Source organism: Chelonoidis abingdonii, chromosome 5 (genome assembly GCF_003597395.2).
Source record: "Chelonoidis abingdonii isolate Lonesome George chromosome 5, CheloAbing_2.0, whole genome shotgun sequence".
In the NCBI taxonomy this organism is placed as follows: domain Eukaryota; kingdom Metazoa; phylum Chordata; order Testudines; family Testudinidae; genus Chelonoidis; species Chelonoidis abingdonii.
The window spans coordinates 132684498-132701277 of NC_133773.1; the positions used below are offsets into that span (position 1 = coordinate 132684498).

The 16780-nt window shown below is 44.7% G+C and overlaps 1 protein-coding gene across 1 annotated transcript in view; it reads left to right on the forward strand.

The window, feature by feature from the left end:
• The first annotated feature begins 7316 nt into the window (after positions 1-7316).
• RMND5A (required for meiotic nuclear division 5 homolog A) overlaps positions 7317-16780 on the forward strand; it is a 37052-nt gene continuing 27588 nt past the window's right edge. The window contains exons 1-2 of the mRNA XM_032776876.2: positions 7317-7666; positions 15765-15907. Of these exons, the coding sequence (XP_032632767.1) occupies positions 7525-7666; positions 15765-15907 (285 nt within the window). The 5' untranslated portion in view covers positions 7317-7524. The remainder of the gene's footprint in view (positions 7667-15764; positions 15908-16780) is intronic.

Below are 16780 nucleotides of genomic sequence, written 5' to 3' on the forward strand. Positions count from 1 at the left end.
TCACTGTTTTTTAGCTGTCGCCGAATCACAGGTGGGTTTCTCCTTCGCCACCGCCTTGTTATGACGAGGCCAGGGCCTCCTGCGAGCGGGGTTCGTTGTGGGAGTCGCGTGGGGTCGGCATGTTGGGGCCATCCCAGTGGGACTAGGTCGGGGGTTGGTCGCGTGTGGCCACCTCGAGTGGCGACGCTTGTTCTCGGCTGTGCCTGGAGAAAAACGGCAACCACTAGCAACAGGGGAGAGTAGACAAATAAAAGTCATACACACTAAATTTTTTTCAGATTATGAGAGGAGCAGACAAAAAACAAACCAAGCCCCCCACGGAGCCACCACAAGAAAAAATTATAACCAAACCCAAAAAATCACAAAACACCAAATTTAAAATAGTCTTTCAAGGACCACGATAAACAATAAAAAAAAAAAGAATGAAAAACGGAAAGAGGAAAAAAAGCAAAATAAGAAGGAACGATAATCCAAAGAGAGACAAACACAAAAAGAAATCAATAAAGTCGGCTCCAAAAAGTCGAACCAAAAAGAAGTAACAAGTCGGCTTTAGACAGCAAAAAAAAAAATCAAGAACAGCAAAAAAAGGAATGAGCAGAAACAGAAAGGAAGAGACTTAACTCAAATAAAGGTACACTACAGGCGGACAACGTGAAGGAACCATGATAAGGAGAAAAGAGGGTAGAAGCGGAAACTAGGGATAAAAAGAACGGAAACGACCCGCAGGAAAGAATCATACAAAAAACGACAAGAAGATACGGAAAATCTCTCATAGATGCCTCTCTATCACAAATGGAGGTACATAGGTCCACGGAAATTGACTAGCGAACCGCAAAACACACTAGCCAAAGAAGAAAAAAAAGGCGTGGGCGTGTCTGTGGCGGAGGATCCGCCCCCATCCTTATTAGCGTAGTGATATACCTTTTTGCATATTGGAACCGGGGTGGTAGGATGGGTTCGCAGGAACAGGTGCTTTCTACTCGGGAGGGGGGTACTCTGTGAATTTGTTTTCGGGTACCTAGTGGATTACGGACGCCACCAGAGCTGAAGTAAGGCTGAGCGAGAAAATGGAATTGGGAAACGAGGTCTACTTTCTGGCCCAGGCTTCTTAGTACTCGGCAGCATAGGTGAAGGATATACAGAGGTTTGGGGAGACACGACGTTGTATATCCCCCGAATAACGTGACCCGGGGTAGTTGCTGTCTAATAGGCTAAGTGCTTGAGGATAATGCCGGCAGCTGCGTGAAATCAGCTCCCAGGGTCCGCTGGAAGGGTACCAGGGCTTGCTCGGTTAATCTGTCCTATGTTTCGGCTGTCTCCCTGATGGCGCCCGGAGAGGTTGGTCTCACTTTTCAGAGGAGTCCGCTTTCTCCGGTCCTGGAACATCCATCGGAGGCATACGTCATCGTCTTTTGCAGACTCTGGGTCACCTCCTCTCAACCACCTGAACGACGTCGGGGCCGAGCAGTGCTGGCCGCCGGCTGGTCCTCCGGGAGTTGTCAACGCCCTCTGGTGGACGTCTGGCTCGCGACCAACCGGACGTGTCTTAGACGTTCATTTCGTCGGGGGTGGCGGCCACATCTCGGTCTAGCGCCATTGTCTCGGTGCGACCGGTTCATTATAATCTGTCGCGTTTCCCTGTTTAAGCGAGAGGACCCGTCACCTCCGTGAGTATCTATAGATGCCCAGAACATGGGCATTTGAGAAGTCATGCACTAATTTCACTGCGGGTACCTGGGGCCCCCCCTCAGTTTGCTAACCTTCGAAAGAGCACCAGTGTCTAGTTGCATAGTGAGGGATAGAGAGCTCAGTGCTTGTAATTCAGCGGCCTGTGTCAATGCAAGTACGCGTGGTCTAGCGTGGACTGCACTCCTCTTTACCTAACACTAGGAGACTAGTGTGACATGAACGCGCGGTAGTTTTAATGTAGAAAACAGCATAACTTGGTTGAAGACAAACAAAACAAAAACAAAACAAACCAAAGAACTTAGGTAGACAGGCCTAGTACCTAACACAGCCTCTTCCTCACCACTCGTTTTCTCCAACCTTAAATTGGACCCTACTTGTACATGATTTGTATAGACTAGATACAACATCCAACTTTGCTGATTACAAACCTATTTTTTCAAATTTAGCACCCCCTATATATAGAAAAGTCCTTAGTTCAATTGTTAAGCCTGTTATTGGTGAACAATGAATAGTGAGATATACATAGCTGTGTATTTCAAAGGCCCTATTTGTACGAGAATTAAATTCGTTGACGAGAGTATTTTGGATAATAGTGGTTGGTTAGGTCAAGATCACTCTCATCCTCCTGTACTCACAAAAGCAGAGTACTGTGGGTGTGTAGTGAGAGTACTCTCATTATTGGATATAATGTGGATAGTTGATTTATGTACAGAAGAAGGCTGAAAGATGGAGAAGTAGCATTTCTAGACATTACGGCTTTTCTCGGACAGTCAACAATCTTCATCGGTATTTACCTGAAGAACAGGAGTGTGTGAGCTGCGGAAACTGGGGACGAACCCTGTTTTGTCCATCAGTCAGATTGTACTTGAAAGCATGGTGATCGCACTGAGACAACATAATCAGACTTGCTTTCAATTCTCACCACTGCTAGTCTGGAACTAAAAGCAAGAATTCACAGGTTAGCTTAACCAAAATACAGTTAAAGTTAATTGAGAAATGGCATAAAAACCCAAAACTTTGCTAATGACAGGGAATAGGCTAGTACTTTCCAAGCCTTTAAGATGCAAGTTTACCAATGAAATTATAAAAAAAAGTTTTTAAAAGACACTCCAGTTAACAGTACCCTTTTAAATGGAATTTTCCATGAGCATAATACTCTTATTGTTGCAAAGGCAAGATATCATTGTAGTCTGTTATTACTTGGCAGTTTTAATAGTCACAAATTCACACAAATTACCAGAGCACTTGTGCTATCACAAATTTGTGAGTGTTCTGAGCTCATACCCTTAAGAACTATCTTCCACTCCTGTCGCGGTTATAAATTGAATTTGCAGAGGATTACACTGTCATGCTCAACATATTAAGCACAATTTGTTTTCCAGTGTAGAAAGATACATAACGTGTTTTAAGAATCACTTCTTAAAGCTTGGGATACATGTCATTATTTATCGACCAAGTATAAACAGTGAACAACGCAACATGAGCATAGAAACAGGCATTCATTATGTCGGAGATTAACGGCTCAGGAAGTAGATTTACCACCTGCTGGGGTCCACGGCCTGATGGGCTGAAAGGGATCGCCGGCCCATGGGATGCTGGAGCGGGCGTCACTTTGGAGCGTGGAGACGTTGGCCGCCGATCCGAGTTCCATCCCTGGGAGAGTTGGCCGGGGATGCTTGGGGGAAGAGCTCGACGCCTCGCTCCGAAAGACCATCTCTGCGGTTGCCCACGGAGTGGCTTTTGATTCGATATTACTCTACGGACCATCCTACCCTTTCATTCGGTGGAAGTGACCGCGTCCTCACTGCTTTATCTACGTCTGTTGAGAAAAGGAGGGGGCCCAAGAGACGTCCCTGCGTCCTGCGAGGGGCGGCCCCCTCACCAGGACAGCGGAATGGGACACTGTGGGAGGCGGGCCATGTTAGTGACCTTTTTCCAGGATTCGACAGTGCCTAACGCTTGCGGTACTTGGGCGGTCCCCGGTCGCGGGCGCCGGCGGCTGAGTCCACTCAGTGACCTCCTGTCACTTCTGGGGCTGGTAAACATGCTTGTTTCGGTGCGAAAGTCCATCCGTCGCATATATGGATCCCCCCTGACAATGACTGTGTCTGGGTTATATAGGTCGTCTCTGCGCCTGAGACTTTAGTGGTCACAGGTCTGGTCTGTCCACTGGTCCATTATCTGACATTGACAGTCAAAGTTGGGGGACTTACACTCGAATCCCCAAGCTCTACTCCAGCTTGGTTTTCTCACGCTGACCAGAACTGGGATTTGATTATGGAGAGACCTTATCAGATCCCTGCTTTATTCCTCCATGTGGTCGTACCTCTACTCTTTTCCTTGGTGGGTGACGATTCATCCTTGGTGTAGCGAGGAATTACTTCCCTTCCCTTTTGATCAAGATTGTGCTCTAGCGTTGAGTTCTAACCTGTGTGACCAAGAAACCGCTCTTTCTGTTTCCATCGGACAATGATTTGCCAATCAAGCTGGGCTCTGCACCCCTTGCTAGGGCGAAGGGAACTGTAACCCAGGACAGAGGATTCTTCATTCTCTTTCGTGTTCTTGCTTTTCCTGGACCAATAGGAATGCACAGCCTGGCCTTTCTTTGCCTCCTAGGAAAGAATTTAAAGGTTTACAAGAACTTTATAGAAAGATAGAATTATATACTCTCTTGATTAAGGAAACTCGATACGGTTTGTTATAGAAATCTGAGAAGTTGATTTAAAGTGCAATTAAACCACAAACGACATTACACCAGGTAATAACCAAAGCTTAGTGATTTTTGCGGTTCTTGGTCCTTAGATGTTTAGAAGCAGTTAGAGCCAATTAGAAGAGACTTGTTTTACCTCATAGCTAAGAACACGACCGAGTTATACAAATTCGCCCCTGACTTTAAATCCAGTTCTTCTGATTGGTCGCTTGGTTTGAACGTATTCTCGGTGTTACCTTTTTCAGGGTAAAGAACTTAGCGCCTTTTATTCCTTACTATCCATTTATGAACTCTGCCGTAAAATCTCGGCTAGTGGACGGGTGACGTGGAGTGTCTGACTGAAATATGTGGTTTTGGGACGGTGCCTCGGTACCCAGACCTGCTTAGGTCACACGTTGTGGCTGAAGTCTTTTAGCGCGGTGGTACTCCTCGGTTATCCAGTTGCAGGTGAGCTGTGTCACATTGTTTGCCAAGAGGGGGGCGCAGACTCTTAAACAGAAGAATTCAGCTGGCCTACTCAACAAACTCTCACCTCGACTTGGTACTGGAATGATATTACAAACCGGTGTCCGTATCAGCATTCTTAACCTACCCACTTGCAACTCGTTACCCCGCAGTAGCAAAATTCCTAATTCAACACTGCCGTATTCCTATTGCGCTTCTGGTTCTAGTTCCTGTATTTACTACCTTTTCTGTTTTCCTCCAACTTCTCTAGTCTCATATCCCTGAACATTCCTCATCGTACATGATAGAGTCCCAATGGCATAATCAAGGAGCAGAATAAGTTTAAGTAGCTCTTTAAAAATTCTGATTACTACTAGCCAACTATCTTCAGGTGTTGGTCACTGCACCAGTGGCTGCTATTTTGAATTCTCACTCTCTCACTCTACAGAAATTAAACATAAGAAAAAGATTAATGTGAAGCAATTTGCATGTACTGTAGTACAGCAGAAGCCCAAGAAGATGGACAACCTTGATAGTGCAGTTGAAAAAAAACCATAATTGAAAATAATCATTACGTTTATATTCACTTAGCCATAGGAATGAAGAGTATTCCATGAAGATAGAGTAAATTAATACTGAAGCATAATTTGTGATTCCTACCATAAGATTTAGCTATGGTGCCACAGAAGACAGAGCTTATGAGCTCGGTGCCTCAGTTTCCCCATCAGAAAAGTGGGAACACAGTGAATACCGAGTAAGTGATGTTAAAGAAATAGGATGAAGTTTTAAAGCAGGGTTTGAAAAATTTACCAGATACCAACTAGTCAAAAGATTAAACTCACTAGACAGAGTCCAAAATAAAAAGACAGGAGGAAGCTCACTGGTCAACTTAATGACCTAGTGAAAAGTCAACTGCCCTTCCCAACTTGCTGCTTACCATGGTGTTGTCCCTTAACCCTACTCCAGGGCTCCATCCTTTATGTCAGCTGCTTGCTAGTAGGTGTGTGACAAGTTTTGAAGCCCCCTCCCCATACATTTCCCTTGCAAAAGAAGGAGCATTTTCTCTACCAGCCCCTAACCTTAAAGTTGTTCTACTAGTTTATCCTCCACCTTCCTTCATACTCTGAATTTCCCTCTCCAGTAGTTTCTTTTGCTGCCACTCAGGATTTTTTCCAAGTAGCAGGGTTAAAGTGACATAGTTTTGGTCAGTTGCACTGCTACATATGTATGGGATGGGATTCTGAATAGCAACAGTAAAAGCTACCAAAATTCTGCTCTTATTCCAGACCACTGCTGTTTGAGAAAGCTCTGAACACTAAACTACATGCAGGTTCACGAAGCTAACAGCAATAAGATGAAATGATCTAGTTACATCCTTGGGAGGGTGTTGCAGAGATGGAAATAAGATCTTTAAAGCTTGATTAGACAAAGCAGGTGGTAAGTTTAGCTACAGAAGCAAAGTGGTGGAAATGAAGAGACTTTAAACAAGTATTATCTTCCATTAGTTTTCAAGACAAGATGCTTCTATTTGGGGAGAATCCTGGGTGAAGTCATAGTTCTAGGACTCCTCAAATGCCTTTTTCTTGAGCTAAAGTGCCAGCTTCTTCTGCAAAAAGGCCACTGGCAAGTCACAAAACCCAGGAAAGCAGCAAGCATAATCAGCCCCACCCTTCCACCCCTAAGCTAGTACTGCTCCACTGGTATCACCATAGCCCACCGACACCGCATACCCGTGTACGATCACGGTTTGTACAGTTTCCTCAGGGGCAACTATTACCTCGACAGCAACATGTGTGTAGCTGGAAGCAGAGCTGCCTAAGTTTCCCCGTCAGAAGCGCACCTGAGCATTTATATCTGCAGATACAGGACTTAACAACCCCCCCGCCCGGTACCTCACCGCCTCTCCCTTGCATGCTCCCACACCTGACGTTGGCTGAAGCAAGCCCGTTGCCTACCCAGGGACAGGAGATCCCCCAGGGCGCAGCCCCCACCCGCCTTCCCCCAAGCCGCCAGCCTTCTCCCTAGGAATCGCCTCTTCGCCCATAGGAGCAGCCAGTCGGCTCCTGCCACAAACCCGAGCCCGAGCCCCACCCCCAGGACAGGCGCGACAGTGGCCCCCCACCCCATCTCCGCCAACGGCAGCAGCAGCAGCCTGAACGGTAGCAAAGCCCCCCAGCCCTGCTGTCTATGGGGCTGCCTGAAAACCAACGCAGACGAGGACCCCACCTATCCATCCTATCATAGACCTTCGAAGACCCAAGGTGCCTGGAGCGGTGCCTGAAGAATAATTCCACCGAAGACTCCAACCGTCTGTACAACCACAGCACGCGGACTAAGCAAGGATCCGAGCGATCGTCCCTGATCCCGGAGTAACAAAGCCACCGACGACCCTCAGCGCATCGTCCAGCTGTTTTACATAGAGCTTTTCTCAGGACCCCGAGTGTCTACCATACAGCCTGCACAATAATTGCCTGAGGACCCCGGGTGCCTAGTACAGTGCCTGCGCAACGAGTGCGCCCGCTGCCGCTGAGGACCCCGGCTGCCTGTGCGTTGCCTGCACATTAACACTGCTCAGCCAGCCTCAGAAGTTCTAAACAAAATTCCGCCCGGCGAGCGGCGGGGAGCCCGGCGGCAGCAGGGAGACCCGGCCTGAGGGAGCGGGGGGCCCCGCCGCGCTCGCTATGGATCAGTGTGTGACGGTGGAGCGGGAGCTGGAGAAGGTGCTACAGAAGTTCTCGGGCTACGGGCAGCTCTGCGAGCGGAGCCTGGAGGAGCTGATCCAGTACGCGGGGGGGCTGCGCCGCGAGATCCTGCAGAGCGAGAGTACGTGCGGAACGCCGGGCCCGGGACTCGGGGGCGGGGGAGCTACCCCTGAGCCCGCCCCTGGTTCTCCTACCCTCCCCCCAGATCCCGGTTCTCCCCAGGCCCCCCTTCCCCCTTCAGATCCCGGTTCTCCTAACCCCCCTTAGATCCCGGTTCTCCCAAACCCCAGATCCCGGTTCATCCCTCAGCCCTCCCCAGACCCCACCCCAAATCCCGGTTCTCCTGTCTCTGCCTGCCCCCCGATCCCGTTCTCCCCAGCTCCCCCGAATCCCCGGTTTCTCAGCCCCTTCACCTCCCATCCCGTTCTCTTTGGTCCCGCCGTCCCCATTCTGCTACCCTCCACCGATCCTGGCGTCTTGGCCACTCGCTTCGAATGACCCCCCGATCCTCGGCTCTCTTCGGCCCTTCCAGAGTTCTCTAAGAAGCTCTGGGGGTTCCACTTCCTCTGTTCCGCTCACACCCGTGTCCCAAGAGACACGGACCCCCTTCTCCCCCTCTCGACCAAGTCCCAAGTCTGGCTTCTCCTTGGCCCCTTTTCCCGCCCCAGCCGCCCCTTCACCACCGACTACTACACGATCTGCCGCGCTTCCCCAGTTGGAACAACTCCCCAGCGGGCTGCAGGTGTCCTTTCTTTACCCCACCTCCCATTCATGGCCTCTATCAACCTCAGACCGCAGTGAAATTTTTAAAGCTACTCCAAAGAAATGAAATAGTGATTTCATAAACAGAGTGTAAAAAGGGGGAAAAATCCAGCCCATCAAAACATGTAAAAAGTTAAAGAAAACTGTTTTTAAGACAAAACTTCCTTCTTCCTTTTTTTTCCCTTTCTCTTGCCTTATACAGTGTTCCTAAAGGGAAAAGCCTTCGTTTACGGTTTCTGAATGGTATTAAATGCCTTGTAGGGGGACACGTAACCACATGTGGCAGTTTAGTGAGAGTGTTACAAATCATATTAAATTTAGACCTCTGTCCACCACTATGATTTATAGTTATAACCGAAACAATGCTACTAAGAGTATTTGAGCACTCATTGTTGCTAGTATATTGTCGGGGTTCTAGCAGAGTTTTTCATGACCTGCTAGACAGGGAGACAAGTGGGTGAGGTAATGATATTTATATAGACCAACTTCTGGCATACTGCACAGGAACAGGCAGTTTTCTGTACTTCCTGACAGATTAAAAGAAAGAAAGCAACTCTTTCATGCTCACATTCAGGGAAACATGCAGAATTTGCTGCACCCTCTGATTAAACAACTTATTGCTACTCTGGTCAACTAATCATAAACAGAGCCTTGTTTGGCTGATGGAGGAGGTAGGGACTTCGTTGGGGTTGAGAGTGGGAAATACGTTGGTTCCATTTTGGAGTGGCTACTCATCTTTAATGACTAAAAATATTATTCCGGTTAGGAGATTCTGCTGTGTCATCTTTATATTTGTCTAATATGTGTATATCTTTGATTCTTGCATTGATATAGTGAGATTAAGCACTGTATGAAAAGAGTCATAAAGGCCAGGCTGGGTGACATAAACAAAGGTTTATTGGATTTTCCTGGTGAAGAAATTTTAAATGGGCTTGTCAGATGAAGAAAACATAGCACCCCTAAGTATATAGTTGCAAATAATATTTAGCACTTTCAGAGTGTCATATTCCAGCACCAGCTTTTTTAACTAGTGAACATGCAAATCTTGCAAAATCCGAGAGGTGAAGTAACCAGTAATTTAAATACATGTAATGGGAAGGAGTGTGCAACAAATCAATGTGATTTTACCCACTGCCATAGAAGCAGTGAGTGATAGATTAAATGTGATTAGCGTCTGGGCATTCCTGGCTCTCACGTCCTGTATTTTACTGTCGCTAGGTTCAAGAATCCACGTTTGTTAGTTCCAAGAGTGTATTTGTTTGTTCTAGCATGCAAATCAGCATGCGTGCATAACTTTAACGCTCGCACTTGAGTCAGTTGGGATTACTCATGGAGTAAGTTTAGATGTTGGCAGGATCGGGGCTGTTATTTATATATTGGCAGTTTACAGAGAACAATTGAGCAGGCCCTGTTCTGATGTCTACGATTAGTATTGGTAGAAGTCCAGTCCAATAGAGCATGTAGAGTCCATCCTGGTGGAGTTCTGAACAAACTGTTACTCTGTTCCAGCGCACATTTTTCCAAGGAACGAAGTTGGGGGAATAGAACTTCCTAGTGGCTTATTACGACCAGAAAATAATTCTTAAAGAATCTTCCTCTTTGGAAGTACATTTTTAAGAATTCACTCAATTTTTTCAATGCGCAGCGCAAGTAAATAATATTAAATCTGTTTCCTTTCGCACCACCCTTTTAATCGTCCACAATTCAATAGAATTTTTTTTGTTGACAAAACGGTTGACTAAATGGCCCAGCACTTGTATGTTTTCTATTATTTTAGCGTGTGCATGAGTGTTCTAGCCCAGTGAGGCTCTTCAGTGGTGGAAATCGCGTTCTTCTAGGCCACCAACTGAACCTAGTCAGCGGCATTCTTGACATGTGCGTCGTCGTGTGTGTGCGCATCTGCACAAACAGGGCTGTTGCGACAGGTCTCAGTGATATCTGTTTCGATCTTGGTTGTCAACAGTAGACCGGCCCGGAATCCAAACCTGTTACCATTACCGCTGACATCCTGGCGTGGCCGATTGAAACCAAATGGCGAACGACGGCAGACGTGCAGAGTGTTGGAAAGGTGGTTGTGTTCAAGCAGCAAGCTTGATTGGCGCCTACTTTTCTTCGAGTAAACTGGCCAGTGGCAAACACGTCATCTGATAGTAGAGAGCATTATTGCTGACAGAACTGGGAGCCAGGGAGTGAGTCGGACGCAGGAGCCGGAATTATACACGTGGCGGCACGTAACGGTGAATTCGACCAGTTGTGTGTGAATACGACTTCAAAACTGGTTCAGTACTTTCGCACACCCGGAATTGAGGTGGCAAGAGAGCTGCGTCCGCAGAGGTTGCGAGATCGATGAGCATGCAAGCACCTGACAGTTTTCCTAAGAAGATTGGTTGCGCCTCTCTTACTTTAGCTGCTGTCTCTCTCAGGTGGGTCATGGTAACTCAGGGGTGTGTGTAAGGTTCACACCTACGTAGAACGGTTCTACTTCGTGAACTTCATCCGCTAACATTCAGATATACATTCAGTTGTCAGGTTGCCTGGCTGTGATTGAAGATGAACAAAGTGGAGATTGTTCTAAAGCTTGGCTGCGAGGTGGCCGAAAGTCTTACAAATACGTCACGTTAACTTTATCATGTCCCGGTTTAAGGGGAATCTGTAGATTGCCACGTATTCTGCAGGGCGAAAGAAAATGCAAGCCTGTTATTTACCAGGGCGCACGTGGCAACAAGACTAATAGTACCGAGAGATGCAAGGGAGAGGAAGCAACTGCGGGGTATCATTTTAATTTGGTAGGTTCGGGAATGATTGACTAAAACACACAATGCCTAAAATATCTACATATTAACAAAGCAGCAGTTAATAATATCATAACACAATCACGACCGCAACGTAGAAGACTCTATTTGAAAAACACCGATGAGGGGGGAGGAGGGGTTGCTGGACAGAACACGGGACACGTTTTCTCCTCTCTCTGCCTGCACATGGCAGGGCAACCCCTAAAATACCCACTATGACATCACAGAAGTGTCATAGTGGACAGACCCCAAAACCTGTGTGTGTTCGCCTCTGATTGGCACAAGCAATGTTTATACCAAATAGGGGAGCAGGTGCCAAAAAGTCTGGCTTTGCCCCCAAAAGGTGAGGTAATGCATATCGTTGTAGAATGCGTTCAACACTGAATGACAAAGGAAGAGGCCAGGGCAATACCGGTATGGCAAGTGATACAGGATGCAGACAGGAACCCATTCTAACAGCATCAAGCTCATGAAACGTCCAGGCCTGGGTACCGAAACAGATGTCGTCTGCGTAAATGAACTTTTGTGACTCTGTTCTTGGCAGGTCATTGATGTAGAGGTTGAACAGGGTTGGAGAAAGCACAGAGCCCTGGGATAACCCATTGTTCTGTTGTCTCCAAGCACTCGTCTTCTCCCCCATATGGACTCTGAACTGCCTACCATGGAGGAACAGTTCAATGACACCTGTGACCCAAGGTGTTAGGACCCATAATACCTTCACGAGTAGGCCAGTGTGCCATATTGTATTGTACGCCGCTGTTAGATCAATGAAAACAGCACCCGTTTTCAGGTTTCTCTGGAAGCCATTTTCAACAGATGTGGTCAGAGCAAGTACTTCATCGCATGTGCTACGGCCTCTGTGAAAGACAGCTTGGTGAGGGTCAAAATTCTCTCCACATCAGGTAATATGAGCTGTAGGACCAAGCGCTCCAGTACCTTGAAACACACTGACAATAATGATATGTTAAAGACAATCAATAAAATATACATCTTAGAAATTAAGACTCTTATCCTCCAAGGAGAGTTGTGTGGTAGGACCTTCCTGCTTACAGTGGGTCTTGTTGACCTCAGTGAGGTTCTGCTTAGCCAGAAAGATCAGCCTACAAGGATCCCTTTGTGGGATCCAAGCCTCTTACCTGTTAAAAAAACAAAACACTCTTGTATGTCTTTACTCTTCTGTGACTGTGTCCCCACTGTGCTTCTTTTCTAGACCTTTAGCAAGGCTGGTGCTATCTTTTTTCATATCTTGAAAAGGGCCATGTATGTTGTTGGTACCTAACGAGTGAGCAATGTGAATGTGAATATTGCCATTGCTTAGTAAACACTCTGGAATAAAGTAAGAGGTGTTTACTGTGCAGCTTCAGACAGTTTGGGGACATTATAAAGCAACCTTTTTGGATAGCAAAATTTCCAATTTAATTTTCAGTAGTTATTTATAACTTTTTAAATAGAACAAGGTGTTCAAGCTTTGCTTGTTATTAGTAATTTATCTTATTGCTTACATTCTCATTTTTACCATATAATTATAATCAATTGGAATATAAATATTGTACCTACAGTTCAATGTATAGTATATACAGCAGTATAAACAAGTTATTGTATGAAATTTTAGTTTGTACTGAGTCCAGGGTGGATTTGATTTAAATAGGTAGTAGGTTTAAAACAAATAAAAGGAAGTTCTTCACACAGCGCACAGTCAGCTTGTGGAACTCCTTACTTGGGGAGGTTGTGAAGGCTGGGACTATAACAATATTTAAAAGGGGACTGGATAAATTCATGGTGGCTAAGTCCAAAAATGGCTATTAGCCAGGAAGGGTAAAAATGGTGTCCCTAGCCTCTGTTCATTAGAGGATGGAGATGGATGGCAGGAGAGAGATCACTTGATCATTGCCTGTTAGCTCACTCCCGCTGGGGCACCTGGCATTGGGCCACTGTCGGTAGAGACAGATACTGGGCTAGAGGACCCTTTGGTCTGACCCCCGATACGGCCGTTGCTTAGTTCTTACCAAATGTATTTAGATCACTGGTCAGGAAGACTTGATTTAATCATGGTTTTCGTCTACATAAAAAGTGTGCATTCGTGTTGTGTTGTTATAAACTTAATACATATTCTCTTCCTCAACTCAAGAAGATGTAGGTTCATTTTTAGAAAGGTACAACGCTACATTTTGAAACAGTGATTTAATTGAAAACTTTACAGATTCTTTTAAGCGAATCAGAAAATGATGATGTTTGGTTATTCATTTACCGAAAGGTAATGAATAGATATTTTAGAGTCATTGGAAGGTGAACTATTCCAAATCAACAGGTTAATCGTTAATATTTGGAGGATTTTCTTGCCATGCCCTGAGTAGGAGGCAACATCACAAGACAGGACATTTAGAATGTTTAATATTTAAACTAAAACAACAACAATTAATATTCTGGATTTTTTTCTCCAACAGCAAACGTATAATCTTTAAAACAAAAACAGCATAGTCCATCGCTTCTCAATTATCTCTAGACTCCTTCTCCTTATCCAGAATCTACTTCGCCTCAAATATTTCTATTACATTGAACTTTTTGAAACTTTGAAACACTTTTAGGAGAGTAGAGGATTGACCTGTGACACAAATTTGCAGAGGCATAAAGGTTAGGTCTGTATGTCTCACACCTCTACCAATATTATATGTTTTTAAAGACATTTTTGCTGTTAATAGCATGTATCCTGGAGAATAATCCACATTTGAGAACATGCAAAAACTAAGCATCTCCGATGGTATCTTCTAGACTGAGCACTGAGTCCCATTGGGTAGATAGAAAGATTAATTTAAGTAATCTGTACAGAAGCCTGTGGAACCCCGTAAGATTGGGTCCCTAATCCATGAACTATTGGAACTCATTTACAAAACTTTTTCTTGAACATTACATGAATATATTGTCGCATACTATAGAATTAGAATTTATATTCCCTATTCCATGATGAGATATCTTTGAGCTATAATGTATCTTAATTAAAACTATTTTTAGATAGGGTTTTTCCTCAAAAAGCATTTTATCATAGTAGTTGCATTTTGTTTCTCCTCTCCCCACACTTGCAACTCCTGTGATGGCAGTTTGTTATGCATGTTGTAATGCCTGAAATATCAGAAGAGAAACTGGCTGAGTAACACTCTGCTCCAACCAACAGTAATTCAAGACACAGAATGATAAAAGAATAGCGATTAAGATTGGGGTTGCTTTTTGATCCTTGTTTTATTAAATGTTGTGGAACTATTAGGATCTCATCCTTTTAAATATTTCTCCTGGGAAGGATTTATGGGAAGCTAGGACTGTTAAGAAAACTATTCTTGGACTGGTTATTTACTTCAACCATCACTGTGTACACTACCTGAGGGATATTTTAACACAGACTTGAGCTTGTGCCTGATTGAATGATGTAACTCGTAGAATGAGCTGGGTGGAAGCAGTGATGAGAAAAATCCTCTCATTAGCAATAGGTTCCGACACGAGACTAGAGGAGAAAGTATTCCTGAATCTGGGATCCGAAAGTGGGACTGAAGCAGAACACTGAAGAGAAAAAGTCCATTTCTCCAACTGTGACTATGTCTCAGTTTCCCTATGGGTTAAATAGACAGTGTGAGTTGCCTGGGAGATACTGGGATTAAGTTTAGGGGTTCTCAAATATTTTCATATTTAATATTTTATACATAGAGTGTGCCTCCTCCCCTCCCGCTGATAATCCCATAACATTCCTGTGGCATCTATTGAAACTGATGCGATGGACTATCTGGAAAGGAACAATGTGTTTTTAGCTGTCACATGTGATTTAGCAACTGGAAATGAGGAAATCCAGCACAGTGTGACAAGCCATTTTTTTGTGGACCACCAGCTTGTGCTCCATGGCCCAACTCTGCTCTTTGAATCAGTATTTGAGACCTGTTGGTTTAATTATTTAGACATGGGATTGTGAGTTAGAAGATTTAGGACCTGAATTGTATTGCTTTGTATTTTGTTTTGAATGTAATATGCTACCAAATCAGAGTGGTAATACTGGGCACTCACTTTGCACTGGTGTAAATAGCTATATAAGGTGCAGGGCAACAATGAATTGGGTCTTTAGGTTCTAATCCTGGACTCTGTGTGTGTGCGTGCGCGCATGTGTGTGTGCGTGTGTGTGTGTGTGTGTGTGTGTATATACAATAATGTAATGCCTAGCCCTAGTACATCCTCAAAGAACTCCACAAATGAAAGCTGATCCTACGGTGAGGGTAGAAATGATACCCCAGTACATTCTGTGAGGAAGGTTGGTTTAATGTTAGTGCTTTGAGATCCTCTGGTGAAAGGCACTAGAAAGTCCAATTTATCACTAACCTTGAATTCATCAATTTAAAAAAACTGTTATTCCATTCAGGAGAATTTGTACCTGCCATAGCAAAACCAGGACTGGCATCTTAATGAAGTTGTCCCATATCCTATAGGTTTTATTTTTTTTTAAATGGTGTTTAGCTGATGATACTTTGCCTACACTTTCTAAAGATTGGCTTTTGACTTTGTTTTTTTCAGAGCTCTTCACTCTTCCAGTACCATTTTCATCTTTTATTATCTTCACCTATTTGGGAAGGATTTAGCATTATCATTTGTTTATAATAAAGTTTGTAATCAATTTTCTTGTCTTCTGCCTAGACCAAGATGGAGCCTTGTCAGGGACAATTTCCCTTGTTATGACACAGTGCTGTAAAAGAATAAAAGACACAGTTCAGAAATTGGCCTCAGATCATAAAGACATTCACAGCAGCGTTTCCCGAGTCGGAAAAGCCATTGATAAGGTATTTACATTATGAGTTTTATTGTGTTGAAACTTGTTAAGTATTTTTTCCCCTGTATTTTATAGTATATAGTCAACCCTGCTATATTTGGAATCAGAAGGTTGGGATTAAATCCTGGCCCAATAATTGGAAAAATTCCATGGACTTCAGCAGCGCCAGGATTTTATCCCTGTGTATAAATTAATCTTCTGAAAGTTCAGACCACTCTGTATGGAGACTGTCCCCCTTTCAAGCATATGAACAAGAAAAAATGCCCATTAGCATATATAGGATTAATAGTTCAATGTCACTTGATCATCTTGATCGATCGGTCCTTCAGCCCTTGTATAGATTACACTGACAAAACACGTTTTCCATTCTTCTCATATCCTGGCCTTCCGTCTCCATGTGCAGCCATGTCTTTTCAAGATAAAATCTTCCCATCTCTTTGGAGGTCGGCCAAGTGGCCGTTTCAGTTCCCGTGGGTACCAGTTGGCAACAGCTGCAGTCCATCAATTGTCAGTGAGCTTCACTATATGTCTGGCCCATCGCATTTTACTATGCCTGCTCTCAACAACAACGTTCTACACTCCACTCTGCTGTCTGATCACTTCACTGGGGACTTGATCGAGGATTGAATTTCCCAGAATTCTTCTTTCCATCACCCTCTCTGAGACAGACAGTTGCTGCTCCTCTGTCTTTGTCAGCGCCCATGTTTCATTGCCATACAACATTGCTGGCAGTACTGTTAAGTTGAAGAGACTGGTGCGTGTTGCCTTGTTGATTTTTTTCCTTGGAGAACATCCTTGATAGAATTGAATGCACACCAACCTGCTTTCTTTCTTCACAAGAGTTCCCCTTTCTGATCGTGGCGCATGTTCATTTCTTGGCCCA